This window comes from Hipposideros armiger, unplaced genomic scaffold, assembly GCF_001890085.2.
Source record: "Hipposideros armiger isolate ML-2016 unplaced genomic scaffold, ASM189008v1 scaffold_172, whole genome shotgun sequence".
NCBI lineage: Eukaryota > Metazoa > Chordata > Mammalia > Chiroptera > Hipposideridae > Hipposideros > Hipposideros armiger.
This window is the reverse complement of record NW_017731522.1, coordinates 1,512,724-1,534,627: the sequence shown is the minus strand read 5'-3', so window position 1 is coordinate 1,534,627 and position 21,904 is coordinate 1,512,724. Positions and strand designations below refer to the sequence as shown.

General features: G+C 37.5%; 1 protein-coding gene across 4 annotated transcripts in view; it reads right to left on the bottom strand.

The window, feature by feature from the left end:
- The window catches only part of SLC25A26 (solute carrier family 25 member 26), a 149,172-nt gene that overhangs the window by 122,951 nt on the left and 4,317 nt on the right, over positions 1 to 21,904 (bottom strand). For 3 of the 4 annotated variants that reach the window (XM_019652057.1, XM_019652058.1, XM_019652056.1), the window contains exons 2-3: positions 12,751 to 12,907; positions 9,422 to 9,531 (exon numbers count right to left, since the gene is read on the bottom strand). In XM_019652057.1, the coding sequence (XP_019507602.1) occupies positions 9,422 to 9,531; positions 12,751 to 12,907 (267 nt within the window). Of the gene's footprint in view, positions 1 to 9,421; positions 9,532 to 12,750; positions 12,908 to 13,032; positions 13,093 to 21,904 lie in introns of all 4 variants that reach the window. The other variant, XM_019652059.1, reaches the window with a different exon arrangement.

The window sequence follows — 21,904 nt, the reverse complement described above, 5'->3', positions numbered from 1 at the left end:
ATGTACAGCATGGGGACTATAATCAATAATAATGTGATAGCGTGGTACAGTGTCAGATGGTTGCTGGACTTATCATGAACACTTCTTTAGGTATATAAATGTTGCATAACTACGGTGTGCATCTAAAACTAGTAAAATATTGTATGCTAGTTATATTTTAATAAATATCTTTAAAAATGAATGAAACTAGACTGCTTCTGATACCATATACAAAAATTAACTTGAAATGGATTAAAGATTTGAATATAAGACCTGAAACAATAAAATACATAGAAGAAAACATAAGCATTAATCTTTAGAACTTGGTCTCAGAGGTGTTTTTGTAACAGAAATAACTTCTGAGTTATGCAACAGAAATAAAAGCAAAAATAAATGAATGAGACTAAATCAAACTAAAAAGCTTCTGCACAGCAAAAGAAACCATCAACAATACAAAACGGCAACCAACCAAATGAGAGAAGGTATTGCAAATGATACCTCTGCTAAGGGGTTAATATCCAAAATATACAAAGAACTTATACAACTCAACAACAATACAATTAAAATATGGGCAGAGGACTTGGAAAGATATTTTTTCCAAGAAGGCATATAGATGGCCAACAGATAAACGAAAAGATGCTCAACCTCACTAGCTATAAGGGAAATGCAAATCAAAACAACAATGAGATACCCCCTCAGACCTGTTGGAATGACTATTACCAACAAGACAAGTAATAACAAATGTTGGAGAGGCTGTGTAGGAAAGGGAACCCTCACACACTGCTGGTGGAAATGTAAATTGGTGCAGCTACTATGGAAAACAGTATGGCGGTTCCTGAAAAAATTAAGGACAAGGCTCCCATATGACACAGCAATCTTTCTTCTGGGTATTTACCCCAAAAATTTGAAAACACTTATTCATAAAGATATATACACCCCCATGTTCACTGCAGCATTATTCACAATAGCCAAAGACATGGATACAACCTAGCGTCCTTCAACAGGTAATTGGATAAAGAAGATGTGGTATATATACACAACGGAATACTATTTAGCCATAAAAAATGAATACTGCCAATTGCAACAACATGGATAGATCTTGAGAGTATTATGCTAAATGAAATAAGTCAGACAGGAAAGAAAAGAAGCAAATGATTTCACTAATATGTGGAATATAAAACAGAAAACAAACAAACGAAACAAACTCAGTCACAGACAACAGTATAATGTGGTTACCAGAGGGGAAGGGGGTGGGGGGAAGATGAAGAGGATAAAGGGGGTCAAATGTATGGCGACAGAAGACTAGACTTCAGGTGGTGAGCACACAATGGAATATACAGATGATGTATTATAGAGTTGTACACCTGAAACTTATATAATATTATTAACCAATGTGACCTCAGTAAATTTAATTAAATAAATTTTAAAAAGAAATTTTAAAATAAAAACCCAACCCTCCCCAAACTCCTCCTGGGGCCCACTAAAAGCTGACCTCCCTTTTGTCTCTTCGGACTTGCCTATAGGTTCCATGCCCCAAATTACAACTCCTCTGCTATTCCTAAACAAACTCATTTGTTGCTCGATAACCGTTGTTGTTTAATTTTAAGGTTGACAGTATATAATCACAAATCAAAGCAAATTTGTGACAGTGGCATTTAATTCATTATGCTACCAAAACCCAAATCTTAACAAAGTAGTATCTTAAAAACTGAAGATTTGTCCCTGAGGAAGTGCAGACTCGCACTGAAGTGGCTAATCCTAACTTCAGTAGTTTGGTCCTTGGAGCGAAGTGTCAGTTTTTCCATTTACAATGTAGTGGCAATAGCTGACCAGGTGACACTCTTGTGGCTTGAAATGGTTTCTTCAACTTCATCATCCTATGTGAAAACCATATTCATTGTGTCTATAAAGCTGAAGATAATTGAACTGTTTTCCAAAAACCGACACCGCTCTTAAATAAAAAGTTTCCTTTCCCTCTTGTCTGCTAACTAAATAAGATAATCAATAAAATGCACTGTCCTAAGATCATGAATTAATAGCATCTGAAATAATGCTGCATACTACATTAAAGAAAGAAAAGAAAGTCCATAAAACAGAAAACTATCTGAAATGTGTCAGAGGTCAGGGCGGTCCATGTCCCTTTAGAAGAGCCTCCCTGAAAACTCTCTCAGCACACTCATGCTTGAACTTTAAATGAAACGGGCCATCACCACACGCCTCATGCCAAGCCCTGACCCTCCCCCGGGCCCTGCCTTTCCTCTCCTTCCTCTCCTTCCGCTGTGTGAATCTTAGCTCAGACTCAGGCGGCCAGGAGAGCTGGAAAGCTGGGTGTGCTTACTGAACTTGGCTCAGTCAAGTCCATCGGAGAGTTGAAGCATGTGCATAACACACAAAGACACAACAGGCTAACGACGGCATCTGTGATGACAGGCCCTGAAGGAACACTGTGGCAGGGCTTTTCAAAGAACAACTGCCATCTTTTTGCCAGCTCCACCTCTTTAACATCTCCTGAACTCACCTCCCTCTGCATTCCCCCGCCCCTTCCTTCCTGCAGGCTTGGCATCCATCTCAGGGGATTTCTCCATTCACACACCATGCTCACCTCCACACAGCTGCCAGCAGGCATTCTTAAAACACCTACACATGCTGCTCTTCTGCTCAGCCCTTCAAAGGATAACAGCCAAACTCTTTACCACAGCAAGTGAGAACCCTCCAGCTGTCCCCAACCATGCCACGCCACCTCATTGCATGACCCAGTCACAGCTATGCTCCTTTGGGAACTTGAAAATGTCTAACAAAGGCTTTCCATAAGTTCAATACCCCTCTGCACCAACACACCTAACAAATAGTCATATTCTAAAATACAGCTCAAGGATTAGCGGTTCTAGGAAGCCTTCCCTGAATCAACACCCATCTGCCCACTCCAACCCAGAAAAAAACTGACCATTCCTTTCCCTTCGGGCTCTCACTGTACCCTGTAATCACTTTTCCAAAAATTGCCGTAACACTTTGGTATACTTACACACTCACAGAGGCCCACTGACCTTGTTAGTTGCTAAAGTAGCTAACCTGTAGCATAAGTTGCCCTCACTTTCAAGGCTCTTCCAACAGCATGGGCCTTGAAGAAACTGTCAGAGCTGGGTGCACATGCACCCTAACTTCAAAATCCAAAACTACATATCTCCGTATACTGCCACCCCCAAAACCAGCCAGTTTATTAAACTCGGAATTTTAGTAGGTCTAAAAGAATCAACGCGTGGCACTCCATGTCCTGTACCTAGTAAAATATTTTTATGCATGGGACTGCCAAGCAAATGCTGTAAAAATGTTTACTGCTGGGGTAGAAATTAAATTTTTTGATAGTCCTAATTCAGTGGTACTTCGGTATCAGTGAGCACTAGAACCATCTAGGGATCTTGTTTGAAACGCAGGGCCCCTGGCACCATCTCCCAAAACCTTCATTTGTAAACAGCTGCCCAGGCAATGGATTCCAAAGTAGGTGTTCTTTGGTCCACACCTGCGAAAGTGCTATTAGAGGCTGTCAGGAAAGCATTTACAAAACATGATGTTTATTTCCTAGATTTCTCGTACCCAAGCTATTATAGAATGAGGCTGGGAAGGATAACCTACCAGCATCTATGTGTGTGAGGGCATCCACACATCACCCATGCACACGTTCAATTCACAGTGGCTGCTTTTGGCTGCAAAGAAATTTCTATGTTCTTTCATTTCTGGAAACAACATGAACTAATGACAAAAGTTGGAGAAGATTGGGGACAAATCAAATCTTAAGGCCTTAAAAAGAAATCACTACCACTGCAATGTTACAGCATCTGTTTGTTAAAGTAAACCTTCCCCAACCCTTCCGATCTAATTACAGATTCTACTTCTCACAGGACCTTTTCTGTGTCTGATGAAAACTGAGTGTAAAATAATTGAGGTAGGGATTTAGGGATTTGGTACAGCAAACTTGCTAATAAAAATGGCACAAACGGGACTCTTCTTACTGTTGTTACATATTAAATCTTACTTGACCAATATTATTGTATTCCAAATTACAAACATAAGGTAGAAGGTTGTAATTATAGTTTTATTGATTCATCATTAAATTTTAATCAAGCTGCTGCTACAGGGATTGGTTATTATGGCAGGGTTCTTTTGTTTCTAAGTTTCTTTCATACACTTATAGTTGCTGCCACAAAGTAATTGTGGGCACATTCATAAGTTATTGTTTCTAAGAAATCTGTCTGCAACATAACCTTATGTCAAAACCAATGTGTACAGAACAATGACTGCACTAAACTATTTCTTATTTTCTCTGCATTGTCAGCTATACAATTTTTATTTTCTATTCCTTTTTTACTTATGAAAATTAGTTTCTCCTAAATTCACCCGTTTCCTTTTTTTCCCTTACTTTAAGCAACCACACTTGTATGAATCTGAAACCTAAAGTTTATGCTCTATGAAACTAAAAGAAGTTACTAAAACAGGAAAATGGTACAAACACTTCTCAAGCATTTACTGAGAAAACTGATATTAAATGGTTTGGGGAAGTTTTTAAAGAAAGATAATTGGAGCATCAGAACCAACATTTCCACAAACTTCTTAAACTTGACAATCTTTTCAGCATACTAAACCATAACTGAATTTAAAATCAATTAAAAGTCAACATTGAGAGATGTTTCACCTTTGAACTAAATCTATGTACCTGATAACTTCTCCTCTTAAAGTCCCCCAGGCATCACAGAAAATGTATTACATTAAAAAGTCTCCTGTATTTTAAAAATGTCAGTTATAAATATTAAAGCACAGATTACACTATTTTCTACAAATGAAAAGATGTATCGTTAATATTAGTAATCTAACGGCTCTCATTTGCCCAGCCTCATTGTATCATGTTATATGCTCATACTCTGGGTAAGTCTAAGAGACAGACAGTTTATAAATTGAAGAAAGCCTGTCATTCAACAAGGCCAACTTGCTTTCAGGCAAGATGGCCCTATGTGAAATGAAATAAGTAGCCACATTCTATTTGCTGCTTGTTCTCAGCAATATACTTAAAAATGTAAACCAAATATTGAATTTATGAGAATATATTTAAGCTTAATGAAAGCAACATGCAATTCTAAAACAGAGGCAACGGCAGATTTTTCACAACCTGAGAGACAGTGAAACTCATACAATTTGTTATTCTTTAGTAATATACTCAAAAATAACTGCATGTAATGAGCTTCTAATTTCAGAACAATATCACAAAAAAACATCTAAATCAAGGTTAAAAGATTTTAATTAAGTGTCAATTGCTTTCAAACTGCAGTTTAAGCTAATTTTCAGATAGAATTCAAACACTGGATTTCTTACTTTGGATAAGAGTAAGAAGAATGAAAATCCTCAGAAATTGTATGCAAATGTCCATATGTTCACTTTATTGGAGAGACAGCAATACGTCTCATTATATTCCTAAAGGGGTCTATAGCTCACAAAAGGAACTACTACTTTATGTTCTTTGCTGCTCAAAAGTTAATATATTGTTAGTCCCATCACTTATACAACTTCAGTAAATTATGAAAGCAATTTTTTTTTTAATCCAGAGTTAACTTGGGTTCTGCAAAATCATTTTTAAGCCAATGGTAAAAGGAAATTTTATTAAAAACCCTTCAGTGAATTTAATGTCTCGCAGGCTAATTTCTTTCAATAGTCCCTTCGAGGAATTATACAACTGATTTCTTTGGTCAAGAAATTTATTTTATAGCTATTAACATAAAGACAAGAAACAAGTGTTGGAGAGGATGTGGAGAAAAGAGAACCCTTGTACACTATTGGTGGGAATGTAAATTGGTGCAGCCACTATGGAAAACAGTATGAAGGTTCCTCAAAAAATTAAAAATATGGGGCCGGCCGAGTGGCACGATGGTTAAGAACTGGCTTGGGACGCCAGAGGGCCCCGGTTCGGATCCCACATATCAGGGCCAGTGACACTGCCCTCCACAGCTAAGATGCTGAACAACAGCTCAACCTAGAGCTGGGCTGCCGTGAGTCGCCAGCGACGGCGTAGGCTGCAGCCCCTGTGGCAGTGGGTTGCCATGGGCTACTGTATGTTGCCAGCAGCCAGCGTGAGCGTCCAGCAGCCGCCGGGAGCGGCCGTCCAGAAGCCGGTGACTGATCTGCCTCACCCAGGAAGAGCGCAATGATGGTGCCAACTTGGGCCAGTGAAGCAATGTCCTCCACAACTAGACTGAAGAACAAAAGGACAGCAACTTGTCTGTTCCCCTTCCCCCAATTCTCCAGCACTGTTCCCATTACCCCAATTCCCCAATAAAAATCTTAAAAAAAAAAAAATTAAAAATAGAATTATCCCAGGAAAGCAAGAGTGGTTTAACATTTGAAAATCAATTAGTACACTACACTATATCAGTAAAATTAAGAAGACCACATGATTATCTCAATACAAGAACAAAGAGCACTAACAAAGCCCTTCACAATTAAAAAATAAAATTCACTCAACAAACTACGAATAGAAGACAACTTCTTCAACTTGGAAAGAGACATCTATGAGCTGTGAGTTAACATCATATTAATGGTGAAACACTAAATATCTTCTCTCTAAGATCAGAAACAAGATAAGAATGTCCACTCTCACCAGCCTTATTCAATATTGTACTAGAGCTTCTAGCCAGAGCAATTAGGCAAGAAAATGAAATGAAAATCACATAGGTTAGAAAAAAGTAAAACTATCTCTATTTGCAGATAATATGATCTTCCAAATAGAAAATCCTAAGGAATCCATTAAACAACTTTAAAACTAATTCATTAGTTCATCAACATTGCAGGATACAAGATCAATAAACAAAAATCAATTTATTTCGGCACAGTAGCAATGAACGAAACGAAAATGAAATTAAGAAAAATTCCATTTACAATAGCATCAAAAAGAATAAATTAGGGATAAAATTAACAAAAGAAGTATAAAACTTATACTCTGAAACTATAAAACTTAGAAATTAAGATCTAAATAAATGGAAAGACATCCCATATATATGGATTAGAAAATTTAATGTTAAAATGGCAATACTCTCCAGATTAACTTGCAGATTCACTGCAATCCCCATCAAAATCTCAGTTGCCTTTTTTGCAGAAATTGACAAGCTGATTATAGAATTCACATGGAAATGCAAGGGACCCAGAATAGGCAAAACAATATTGATAGAGAATAAACTGGAGGATTCACACTTCTGATTTCAAAACTTACTACTAAACTGCTGTAATCAAGGAAGTGTCATACTGGCATAAGGACAGGTATACAGATCAACAGAACAGACTCAACAGTCCACAAATAAACCCTCACATTTATTGTCAATTAGTTTTTGACAAAGGTACCAAGGCCAATCAGTGGAGAAAGAACAATCTTTTCAACAAATATTATAGGGTCAAATGGATATCCACATGCAAAAGAATGAAGTTAGACCACTACCTCACACCAGATACAAAAGTTAACTCAAATGGATCAAAGATCTAAATGCAAGAGTTAAAACTATAAAATTCTTGGAAGAAACCATAGGTATAAATCTTCATGATCTCAGATTAGGCAATGGTTTCTTAGGTATGACACCATGCACAAGAAATGTAAGATAAAACAGATAAATTAGACATCAAAATTAAAAACTTGTGCTTCAAAGGACACAATTAAGAAAGTGAAAAGGGATGCAGAGAATGGGAGAAAAATTTTGAAAATCCTATGTCTGATAAGAGGCTTGAATCTAGAATATTTAAAGAACTCCTACAACTTAATAACAAAAAGACTTTCCAATTAAAGAATGAGCAAAGAAATCTGATTACACATTTTCCAAAGAAGATATGCAAATAATCAGTAAGCACATGAAAAGATGCTCACAATCATTTAGTATTGGGTGAGGGGAGTGAGGAAACTTTTACTGGTACCCTTCTCTGTGTCAGTTTAGGGAAAAAAGAAAGAATAGCCCTGTATTATTTTTATTACTTACATTATGATTTCTTTTTTGCCTCATGATTTACAAGAGAGGGTTGGACAGTTTTTTAAACACACAGTAAGAATGAATTGGTTATCTTTTTGTCATTGCTTTCCAATTTTGTTTCACTATAATCAGAAACCAAATGATCTGTATGACACTGTCTCCACACTATTTAAGTTGCTTTGTGGACTACTGGGTCATAGATTTGTATTAATATTCTAAGTATACTTCATAAAATGAATACTCTTTAACTATTAGCTGCAAAGCTCTATACATATTCATTAGATCAACCTTGCTATTGCGTTGTTCAAATCTTCTATGGTCTTAAATTTATGCCTGTCTGGTCTTAAAGACTTTCAAAGATAGATGCGAGTATCTCCAAGGAAGATTATATTTTCTTCATTTCTCCTTATAATTATGGCAATTTTTGTTTGGTATTTTGAGACTATAATATTTGGTCCAGATTCAGGTTTATTACATCTCTCAGGAGAATCGTTCCTTGTATCATTCTACAATGGTCTCCTCATTATTTGCTTTAAGTCTTGTTTTGTCTGATATTAACATTATTCTATCAGCTCTTCCAGTTAGTATTTCTGTATCAGAGTTGATCAGAGAAGTAAAACCACTGTGAATGATAAAAATAAGAGGTTATCATAGGGATGTGAGCATTAACTGTCGGAGCTGGTTAAATAGTTTATATAGAACTGTTGCCTCTGTATCTAGTGTCGGGACGGAAATTGGGGGCAGGCAATCGGCAAGGAAATATGGAGTGACACGGGGAAAGCAACAACAGACTGGAACTCCCACTCTCGCTCACCAATCTCAATGATGTGGGTGACCTGCAGTGTAAGTGGGCACCCTTCCACTACAGCACCCACACATCTGGTCTCAGAATTCAGAGAAGCTTCAGGAGAAGATCCAGTGAGGACTTAGAGGAGCTTGAGGCCCAGCCGTTGCCTGAGGCCAACAGATCAGCAGTGAGGTGTATGAACCGCAACAGTGCCTGACTCCACACCAGCCTTCTGAGCATAAACACAGCTGCTTCACTTCCTCCTTACAAATCTTGTGCAAATGTCCCTTGTGGCCAGCCCAACCCAGAACCGTCTTGGAAAGGGAATTCTAGGAAAAGGAGCTCTAGCTCGGGTATGCTGACATAATACAAAGCCACCACAATAAGCATGGATAGTTTCTCCCACCTCTTTAATTTTATTCTTTCTGTATAATTATGTTTTACGTCTGTCTCCTGTAATTAGCGCATAGCTGGGTTTTTCTTTCATCCTATTAGGCTCTGTCTTTTAATTATCAAGTTTAATCTATTTACATTTATTGGAATTTGTGATTCTCATAACTTAAAAAACTTTTATTTCATTAAAAAAATGAAGTAATATCTATACTGAAGATATGTGCATGATTTGCATTTCTGAAGTATTTCATACACATAACTTGTTACTTACCACTTCTCCAGCAGAGGCAGCCAACATATGCTTCACAGGCATCAAATATGAAGATGAATCAGTGTGCAAAAACCATTTCACATATTCATAGGTGATAAAAAAGGCAGCAGCTGAAATTTGAAACAAACCAGTCTTTCACAAAGTTTAAATATATATTCAAGCTGTTAAGAAAAACGTTTCTCAGAAAAGTTACAACTCCAATTAATAAATTATAACAGATAAAGATAGTAAACACATACTCTTCCCCCCCACCCCTAACTCTTGCAGAATTTACTGAGCCTATGTTATATGCCTAACCCTGGACTTACAAAAATGCAGAAGACATGATACCTGCCCCAAGGGAACTTAACAGCTAACCTAGCATTTACTACTTTGTATTAACAAGTCACTTAACATTTTTTAGTAAGCTTTCTACAAAGGGATATAAATTTCTGTGATCCAAATATCTTTATATACAGTCATAAAATAATCAACGTCATTGATTTATGCAAACATATACTTTAAGTAAAACATCTAACAATATTTTATTGCTGCTTATTCAAAATAACCATGGATACTTTTTACTACATCAACTCACCTTTACATCAAGGAAACAATCAACTATTTAATTAAAACTGGAAATCAAGATCTCAGAAAAGCTACCATTATTACCATGAATTAATCTTAGCTGCACAACAGGGCTTAAAGACTTACCATGTACTGTTAATCAAAAGATGTTTATCACTTTCATAAAAGATAAGGCATGAAAGATAAATGAATGACCACCTCATCTTTTGAAGGACATCTGAACATGTCACATTGAAGTCTGAAACACTTTGGAAAAGAGTTTGATAGTAAAAATTAGTTATCCACAGTTAAAGAAAGTCAACAAGCTTGTAATAGCTGCTCAGGCTGTTAATAAATGAACATCAGGACAAGTGAAGAAGCACACTGTCCCCCTGGAGTAATGACCCATGCAAGCAATTTTATGTGGTGAATACAGGGCCTTATTCCCATTTGTGGTTCTTTCCCTACTTTGGCCACTCACTAAATGTACAGCTAGAACATCGCCAATTGCATTCAGCTGTAAGTTCCACCTGCTACAAAATCCACCCTCCCACCCCCACCCGCAGAGAGAAAGGAGAAAGACAGTGTTCAAAGTTTCTAGGTTTTCATGGCAAACCACCTCGACCTGGTCAAATTTAATTGCTACTTTATGACAGACAAAGTCCTTTAGAAATGTGAGTCCCAAACTCTCCTGGGTGACACCCAAGAAAGCCCTTGCTAATTGGAAATGATGGCACAATCAGGTTCCAAACGAGGATCTAGGCAAGTTACAACAAAGAAGGGGGTTGGGCTATCTGATACCTGCAGTCTCTTCCAGCTCATCTAAAAAAAAAAAAAGCTATTATGTTTTTTCACATTACTTTCTAAACAGGGTGTAAGGATTCTGAATACAGATCTTTCTGCCTCCTCTTTCGATCCTGAGTCCCTTCCATCCCCAACTCCTCACCCCTGCAGAATACGTTCTCAAAAATGACTACGGCCACTGAATGTTACATTGGTACACTACTCAGACTAGAACCTTAACCAACAGCAAAAGAAAAAGAGGTTCCATGGGAAATTTCACTTCACCAAAAACTTACAGAAAAACAAAAAAGACCATTTCTGAAATCGTGGCACTTTGACTACTTATCCAGCATCTCCCATTCATTGATGTTCCGTGGATGGCAAAAAAGAAAAGCCTAGCAAGAACACCACTTTCTCACACACAATAAAGTTCAAAATCACATTCTGTATGTAATCTGCTGGCAAGAATCTAAACTAGTTCTGTGAGCTTAAGGCAGCACCACGTACCCTACAGGCTATCGCTAATACTACATCTATCAACAGTAATTCCTAGGTGCAATATGTGAGAATAAAAGCTCTTTAGAGTATTGAGGGAGACACCATAAAAACTGATGACCAAAAGATAGGGACCTAGCAACATATTCCTTTGCAATTCCCAAATTTGTCTGTATATTAAAATCACCTGGGAACCTTAGCCCAATTAAATCACAATCTCTGGAAGTGTGACACAGATTTTTTTTTTTAATCTCTTCAGGTGATCAGGCGATTGCAATGTGGTCAAACTTAGGAACCACTGTCCCTCTCCCACATATAAAGCTATGCTTAGCACTGAGTGGGTGCTCAACGTGCTATAATCAATTACGGAAAGTATTAACACAATGGAAGTTCAAGGAGAACCTCAAAACAGTTTGCTGTTCTAAGGACGACTGGAGGAGGAGGGAGAGGAGAAAGAAACAAAGGCATCGAAACACGATTTTTCTCTGTGCACTACAAATCTTTATATGAATGCTGTGCTCACAGATGGACATAGATGGACATTTAAATGTCAAGGGAACATGAAAGAATTTCTCATGAATTATCCTGAGAAAAAAGAAATCAAACCCCAGAATTTAAGAATCTAAATTTAAGACCTAGAGCAGAGGTCCTATGAGAGAGAGAGAGAGAGAGAGAGAGAGAGAGAGAGAGAGAGAGAGAGAGAGAGAGACTGAGAGACTGACTGACTGACTGACTGACTGACTGACTGAGGTTTTTTGTTTGCTTGGTTTGCTTTTGAATGCCACTTAAAGCATCAGTAAACAATTAAAATGAAGTGTCTGAAAAAGGTATACCAGCAAGTAGATTAAGTAAAACAGATGACACTGATTCTAGAATACGAAGGCCATACATCATATAATGTGATTTCAAATCCCAAACAAAAGCAAGACCCTGGAAGGAGGGTATCCAGGGGATTAGCAGGAACTGGCTGCATCATCTCAGAGCGATTCAGTTAAGATGGGGAGGTTTAACGCCTCTTGGATTCCTCTGCTCCAGGAGACTCTCTGAGGCAGCAGTTTTTAAACTCAGCTTCACACCAGAATCACCTGGGAAGCTACTAACACCCCTGATACTCAGGCAAAGCCCAGACCAATTAAACTTCTGGGAGTGACACATGATCAGTAATTTTTAAAGCTTCCCAAGCGATTCTACTTATGTGCAGGCGAGGTTGAGAAACTCAGCTCCAAGGCATCACAATCAATGTTTGAATACTTTAAGGATTCTAACTGGGAATTTTAACAAAAACCATTTTTAAAAGATTGCTCATATTTTTTTCTATTACAAATACAATGGAATAGGTTCTACAGCTGTTTCAAAAGTAATGGGGTTAATGAATAGAAAACAAATTCAGAAGATAAGCCACAATGCATAAGAAATTCTATATGGGGTAACACCACATTACCATTCTGAAAATAAATCCTATTGTCTTGGCTTTATAGCAGTGAAAATATCAATATAATTTTTACCATTAGGAAAGGATCCAATAGCAGCAGAAGGAACGCCAGCATATATTCCACGAAAACCACCGGCTTTATTAAATCCTTGGGGACTCTGCAGCCTCGTTTTAATGGTATCCAGAGGAAATAATATCAAGTCAACAGACACACCTGCTACCCCACCAGCCTTTTAAAAAAGGCAGGGGGTGGGGGGGGAGGTAAGAAAAGGAAAACTAAGGTTACAATAAAATAAGCTCTCTGCCATTTCAGCGTAGGCATAAAAAGGGAGTCTTTAAAGCATATTTCTCATACCTATCAGTCCACGAGCTATTTGCCACAGTCAAAGAACCTTCCACCTAAATGTAGATTTTCCTGGGGAAATAACCATTATTGTGCTATATTTCCAAATTGTACATTTTTAAATAAATTTTTAAATGACTGTTTTAATCAATTTATTTTAAAATACATTTTAAATTCATTTTTAATACTCTCACATGGTTCAAAAAAGTAAACAAGCAAACAAATTCAGAAAGGTAAAGTTCAAACTCCTTCCATGTTCCTAGTAACTCAGGTAACCATTTTATTGGTTTTACTGTATCCTTCCAAAGTGACTTTAGGCATATATAAGCAAACATGAATATGTATTTTATTTTCCTTTTTAAAAAAAATAAAAGCTGTATACAATATACACAGTGCTGAACTTTATTTTTTTCACTTAATTTATCTTGGAGACCTTTCCATATCAGACCAAATATTACATTTTTGTCTTTAACTAATGACTAGTGAATCTGTAGTTAAGGCTTTTGGGGGCAGGGAAGGATGGGGGTAGGGGAATACTTCTATTTTGAAACAGGTAATGATCCTTATGAATCTAGATCTATATTTTAAGAGTCATATATCTAAGGATTCCTATTGTATTATACTTTGTGTACATTTGAAAATTCCTTGATAATTTTTTTTAATTATGTGAATAAGTGGGAAGAAAATAAGAGCTAAACTCCTAGAGGACTTTAAAACTTGGCCCAAACTAGTCATCTCCCAAGAGACACCATGTTGCTTTGTAAAGCTGCACTTTAAAAACTAAGTTTGGGCCGGCCGAGTGGCGTGTTGGTTAAGAGCTGGCTTGGGACCCCAGCTATGAGCAGCAGGGCCCCGGTTCGGATCCCACATTAGGGCCCAGTGACGCTGCGCCCTCTACAGCTAAGATGGTGAACAACAGCTTGACCTGGAGCTGGGCTGCCGTATGAGTCGCCAGTGACGGCATAGGCTGCCATGAGCTATCATGAGTGGCTGGCAGCCAGCGTGAGCGGCCGGCAGCCGGAGTGAGCTGCCAAGAGCCACCATGAGCGGCTGTCCAGTCGCCGGCTATCCAGTTGCCTCAGCCGGGAAGAGCACAATGATAATGCCAACATGGGCCAGTGAAGCGACGTCCTCCACAACTAGACTGAAGAACAAAAGAACAGCAACTTGTCTGTTCCCCTTCCTCGATTCCCCAATAAAATCTTTAATAAATAAATAAATAAATAAAACTAAGTTTGAACCTCATAATTACATGGAGCATATGTAGAATATTTAAAAACTGGTTACACCTTAGTCACAGCAAAAAAACATTCAGAAAAATATGAACTAAAAGACAGTGTCAAAGAAAGGCCAATACACAAGGTCTAAAAGCATCATTTAAAGATGTGAGTCAAAACCAGTTTACTGTAAACAGATGGAAGAATTTAAAAGAAATAACTCTCAATATGGTTTATACATAGTAATATTTAAACTGAATTGTTAACTTTTCTTATCTTTTGAATTTTTAACTCTGTGAATATATCACCTATTCAAAAAGTTAAAATATACATTATAAATAACAAAACATAGATAAATTAGTATTATTCCAACAGGCAAAATTCTAAATGATCAGCTGCTTCCACCCTCTGGGTTTACAACATGCACAGGGGGCACAAAGCTTAGAGCCTGGCGCATGGTCCCTGCCCTACTTACCCCTCATCGTAAAACCACTGGAAAAATGAAATTACTCCAACGAGAAATCCAATAATTAACTAGCATAGGTAAATTATTAAAAATTAATTTATGCTAGAAAAGTACACTACCATAAACATTAATACTATATGATATGATCAGCCTGAAAGACATGACAGAACCTCAAAGACCATAAAGGTCTACTCTGAGAAAGGCCTAAAAAGATATCACCAAATAACACAGATGTGCCAGTAAAGCACCGCAAGTGGGAGCAAAAGAATGACAAAGTGGGGTTTCTCTCTGGATAGAAAGGTGGCCTTTTCTAAGTCATGGGGAAAGTGGGGGGGAAAGCCAACCTTTTCCAACATTTTTCTCACTTATTTTTAAAGGATTTTATAAAATTCAGTATGTCAATAAAATATTTTGCCTGCCTCTTCATTTTCTCAAAACACGAAAACTCAAATCCTGCTGAGACTGTCTAATATGATCGGATTCGTTAAAAACAGGCTGCACTTCATTCTAATTTTCTCTTTAATCTTAGAAGAGGTTTCAGAGAGATGCTTGCTATCTACTCCTAAATTTTAATCAATAAGGTAATTATTCTTTCAATCTATTTGGCTACTTTGCATGCATTGTTTCTCTAACCTTTCTTTCATCAGAACTCTTATCTTCTGAGAATAAAATGACCAGATTGAATCTACTTATCTACTAAAACATAAATCAAAAGTTGCTAATTGCTTCTGCAGATTTTAAACTTCTGTAACTCAAATGTCATTTAAATTCATGAGACTAAAAAAAAAACCCAATTAATAGAGAGCAGAAAGAAGAATAAGAAATACTTATATATGTATTCACACAGCAACATATTTAAAATTTAAACAAAAACTTTAAGGAGTGCCTATCATTTTGTATCAATGTTGTTTTGTACATAATTATGTACAAAATATACAAACCAATATCACCTGAATTACAAGGACTCTCCCAAATCTTTTACTTTTTTAGCCTGAGAAGGTTGTTTTATTTACGATCATTTATCAAAAAGGTTATCAGGCAAACAATTAGATTCAAGATTTATGGTAGCTTACACTGAAAATGGTTAAGAACTAGACAAAATCCAAAGATATAGAACATAACCCAGACAACTAGCAAGCCTAACTACAGCATAACAATTTATTGCAACCTTGATAAAATACATACAGATAAAATACACCTTTCTACCTTAAGTTAATAAATGTAAAAAGTACTGGCAGTTTGGAGAGAGGAAGTATCTAATTAGGGCTTTGAAATTACTCTGGGAGTTGAAAAAAAAGTCAAGATTACATGCTATAAAACTTCTATTTTGCAAAAGGAGGCTGGCACAACAGCAGAAAAAATCATTGCTGCTCAACTACAGGAAAAACGCAAACCACCTGTCTAAATAAGCAGAATCATTACAGGCCACTGGACCAAACTACAGCTAAGAAGAACCAGACAAAACATTAACATGGCTTCTGGGGGCAGGGGGGACATCCCTCCTGACATACCCTGTTTCCTCCACCACGAAGTGGCCACCACTGACTTGAAGCACCTCCTCCTTAGAGACCTGCGGCTTCTGCTTCCTGTGACACTACCTTCTTCCCCATTCCCCATTTATTCTCCCTGCAGTGCTCCTTCCCACTTCTACACTAAGGAAGTCATTTTATAAAGTGCAAATTTCAATTTCATCTTGCCGCTCTCCAGCCTCTAAGTCCTCCAAACTCTCCAACAGCACAAGTTCTGGACCCCATCTGCCTGTCCACCCTCAGCTCCATCATTTGCCCTTTGCTTAGTTCCTTCTTGCCTCCTTGAGCTGTCTTTGCCTCAAAGTCATCTGATCTTCCTCATTTCTAGGAAATGTCCAGCTGTGTTCCAGTCCCCCAGCCTAGGATTAGACCCTCTTGTTTCCACACGCTGATCACAATTTTAATTCTATAGTTGAGCATTTAACCATTGTCGGTATGTCCCCCTAGGAGACGTTAAGATCCATACCTGTTTTATTCACCAATATTTGTTCCCAATACCAGTACACTGCAGCAACTCAACTATTTGAAGAATGCATAAATTAGTAACTATAATGTAGGGTTACTACCCATATTTTAGAGGGTACTTACAAGACAACCTAAAAAAAGTACATCAAATTTTTTTGAAAATTGTAAAACAGAACCAAGCAATTCCCAAAAAGAAAATGTAAATAGCCAACAAAATTATGAAAATATGCTTCCCCATCATTAATAATCAAAAAAACAAACTAAAACATTTTCTCAATAAAATTTAAAAGGTTAAAAATTATGAAGAATAGTTATGGGCACTATGAAGGGAAACAAATTATTATAATCTATTGAAGGACAATGTGGCAAAATGAAAATGTTAAATTGTAAAACCCTGATCCAGCTATTTTATTTCTAAATATTTCTCCCACAGAAATAAATGTATAAATATACAAGAATGTTTACTACCTCATTGTTTGTAACAATAAAAAACTGGAAATAAACTAAAAGTCTATCCTAGCGGTCTTGCTGGAAAAATTCTTATATCCAAGTAATGAATTGGTACAGTCTTTAAAAGAATGAGGTCATCTGAACTCACTGGTACAGAAACATGTTATATTCTTAAATTCATCAAATACGCTATAGAGCACTCTAGGCTTTATAATCCCACCTTTGAAAGAAATATGTATCTATTTATATATGCATAATTAGAAGTCCAGAAGCATACACACTAAATTGCTAGAAGTTATTACCTCTTTGGAAAGAAATTCAAGATGAGTATTTTTACTATGTTAATTTTTGTATTGTTCCAAGTTTTGTAATGAGTGTTACAAACATAAAAAAAGAAAAGCTTTCAAAATACTTTCCCATCAAAAAAAAAAATCCAAATTCACTGGTTGCAATTGGAATGTAGGACGCACTCAGTAAGTGGTAACTAGAACCTGGACCCGTGGATTCTAAACTACCTGTCCAGCTTCATTTCACAACCTAACGAACCTTGAGCCTCATCCAATCTGACTATTCTGTTTCCCAACATGTCGCAAGCTTCTCATTTCTGTGCTCCTACTTAGGCTTTCTCTCAACAGAATGCCATTCCTATACCCTTGTCTCCTGATTATGCAGCCAGCAGCCACTTGCTCCCCTGTGGCCGCCATGCTCGCACGCAGGTGCAGGTACGTGCACACACGCCAAAATCCTCTTCATAGTTAAGGCTGTGACCAAATGCCACATCCTTCCTAAAGCCCTTCCCAATCTCCCAATCAGAATTAAGTGCTATCTCCTTGACTTCCCCATTTAACTTAGCTTCTGTTTCACTTTGGGTACTAACCATCACGTCTGACATCAAGACCCTTCAGAGTAGAAGCCAGGTTAGTCACCTTTGCCTTCGTAAATATCTAATCCAGCGCCTCGTGCGCAGCAGGGCTTCTGCACTTGTTTGTTGGTTTGAATCAAATGGAAATGGGAGTGATGAGAAAACACTTTATAAAAAATTAAGTGTTCAGAAGAAAACCTGCATTAAGTCGTGGTTTGGTTGTCTGTGCTGTGCTTTGCCACAGCACTGTGACAGCGAAAGCCAGTGTTAGCTGTCTGCTTTTTAACATTCCACAGCTATACCAACTTCTCTGTGGTATATTCACAGTGATTTCTCCAGAAATCCTCTCCCTATCACCACCCCCCGATGGAAAAGACTGTAGGTTCAGTTTTGTTCAGTGAGGCTATTCTCAAGAATCCAATGGTTCTAGAATTTTACTTGAGTGTTCTTCCATTTCTCCAGAAATGCTTTCAGAGTAAATATTGCCTAGACCACAGCTTTGGCATCAGACAGACATACCTGGCTTCAATCTAAACTAGGTAACCTCTCTAAGCCTATATTTCTTCATGAATGAAATGGGGAAAATAACAGTATCTATACTTCATAAAGTGTTTCAGAATTGAGTGAGATTAAATGAGAAATACAATTATATGAGCCTGTTATATGCTTAGCAAAATGTCCATCCTTGATCAAGTATCAATAAATATGAGTTATTTTTAGTGTTATGTAACTAGAAATATCCTTCAAAGCCTGCTGATGCCATGTTTCTGACATGTCGATATTAAAAACCAGGCAAAAGACTGACACGTAGTTTACCAAATACTAAAGATCACATTCATATATTAAACTTAATAAAGTCACATATAAAATCTATAAATTCAAGTCTTTCATTAGAATAATGAATTAAAAGCTCTCCTCAGATTCTGCTCCCCGGACAAGAATCACCCTGAGACTTAACAGAAGCCAAATCATGCAATGCGTGGCAGGAACAACTCAGCATAAACTTAAAAAACTGGACAAACACTAGTGTTCACATTTATGTATGACCCTTGGATTTGAGTTTATGGGTTAACTTTTAAAAAGAATACCAAAAAAAGCAGACTACAAAACTGTAACGATATGACCAGATATGAAAAAATTGCATAAGTACATGTTAAAATGGTCAGTAAATGGTTACTGGTTACTTTTTATCACCATTTGCAATCACATAATTTTTGTTTTATTTCTGTTTAGTGTCTGCTCCTACATGACTGCAAACCCATGAAGGCAGGGACCATAGCTTTGAGGCACTCTTCCCAAGTACCAAAGCCAAAGCTAACAAATGTCTGGTTAAACAAGTTAAATGACACCAGATTTGTGGAGGTGGAAAAAGTGTGGGTATAGTTTTGCCTTTCCTCTACTTGGCATTTCATTAATGTTACTGAAATTTTGTCTGTACCATAAAAAATGTACTATTTAAATTTTAAATTTGGACATATAGCATTTGTTTTGGAAGTGGTATCAAAAGCACATTAACAAATGATCTCCTCCTAAATTATCACATACTAAAACTTTCCCAATACCTCCTCTTATACTGAAAGAAGAATAAGAAAAGAAAGGTACATCTTCTGGTACTTGGGATGCAAAGGAAATGCCTCCATCACAGCAGCGGCTCTAGCTGTGGTCCTAGATGACTGGTGGTCTCCAAGGGTGCCTCACGTGCCCCACTGACTGATCAAAATTCAGAAAACACTTGTGACTAGGTGACTGCCTGCTCAACACAAAAGCAAGCAAAAAAAAAAAAAAAAAAAAAAGACCTGCTCACTTTGACTTAAATGCCAAAAAGAAACAAGCAAAGCAATCCTTGAGAACACGAAGCATCATTCCCAATTCCTTATAGATTTGGAGATAATGCTTCATTATCAGATACTAACTTCCCTTTACTTGGGATTGAAGACTAGGAGGCTACCTTCCAGATAGATTTGGGGCAAATGACACTGAAAATATCCCCTAACAGTAGGTCCAGTACTTCATTCTTATCTTTTCTTGTTTTCTCATCCCCTCTAAGAAGCCCGAGCAACACACCCATGCCATTGCCTTCACGTCCCCTTCAGCCAATGGTTCGCAGCACATGGGCAGGTCCAGTGGGAAGAAGACACCACATGAGCATTATGAAAAAGCTTTTTCAGAACCACCTCAAAAGGAAAAACAGACACAATACAAGCAGTCCTTGAACTTTGCACAGTACTCACACATGAATTTCAGTTACCTACCACAAGTAACATAAGTCCTCCAACACCATGGTTCAAATTAGTTATCATAGTGACATTTTACAAAAATAGTAATAAAAAGAGGGAATTGGACAACAAAGATAAAAGTGCAGTAAATATATGAAAAGTGGTAACAATGAAAGTGAAATTCAAGTCAAATATAAATGGTGTTATAGAAGAAATAGCTGGCTATGGGAATATTGACACATCTGTCATTTGAGAGACTAGATATGCAGCCAGAGGAAATTAGTGAAGGCAAACTTATCAACATAATGAGGAAAGTGGTTGTGACAAAAAGACATCCCAGAAATTATGGCAGCTAAAATCTTCACATTTAAGAAACTCTTGAAGATACTTCACAACATTGAAAGCACATAGGATAAAATGTTGGAAGTTGATCCAAACTTAGAAAGCAGTATACTCCTATGACATGTTGCAAAGGCATAAAAAAGATGTTTGTTCTGTATATTATAGGAGACAAGTACTGTCCAAACTATTTTTGATACATTTTTTACAAAGAAATACATTCTTAATGTTGCCAATGTTTTAAATTACAATGTACTAAATATTAGTTTACTCTTTTTTTATTTCCTATAACTTTTTACAATTGACAATAAACTATTTTAATTTTTAACACTGACAAGAATTTTTAAAGGTCATTAAATTATAATTTTTCTCATCATTAAGATTTCTACTTGCACATTCCTTTTCACAGCTCCACACCATCACACAAAGGATTGCCTGTACTTTACACTGCATAGCACCCACACTTGCCAAAGTTCTTTCACCTGTAACTCAGGGCTGGTTAAAAGTAACTGCAACAGGGATGTTTTTGGTTTCATTCAGAACAAGCCAGGTTAAACAGATGAACTACAAAGTCAATGAAACAGTTAAGCACCAAAGGGGAGAGAGAGAAGAGTCACGCATGTGATAAAGGGTGTGCCATTCTGTGAAATCTAAAGTACTTTTTTGTATTAAAATAACTAGAAGGAAAAAAGTACAGGCATACTTCATTTTATTGCACTTTGCTTTATTGCACTTCATGATGTTGTTTTTTACAAACGGAAAGCAAGACCCTCCACCAGCAAAGATTAAGACTCACTTTGTTGAGCAGACCAAGTGGCTCAGTTAGTTAAGAGTTAGTTTAAGAGCCCGAGCTCTGAGCAATAGGGCCGCGAGTTCAATTCCCACATGGGCCAGTGACGCTGTGCCCGAGCTGAGCTGCTGCTGAGCTGTCAACAGGTGGCAGGATGGCTCAGGTGGTGAAAGCACGTGCTCCTAATAATTACGCCTGCCCGCAACTAAAACTGAACTCCGCATCTTGAGCTGAGCTGCTGCCCGGATGGCTCAGTGGATAGAGCCTGCACCCTTAACAAGGCGGCTGCTTCGACTCCCGCATGGGATGGTGGCTACGCCCACCCACAACTGAGGTTGTAACACAGCACCTTGAGCTTAGAGGCCACGAGCTGCAGACAACTAAGACTGAAGAACAACAACTTGGCTGGTCCCCCTCCCCAATTCCCCAACACTGTACCCCTCCTCTAATTCCATTAAAAAATAAATAAATAAAAGAAAAAGAAAAGAAAAAGGGGCCAGCCGAGTGGTGCATTGGTTAAGAACTGGCTTGGGACACCAGAGGGCCCCGG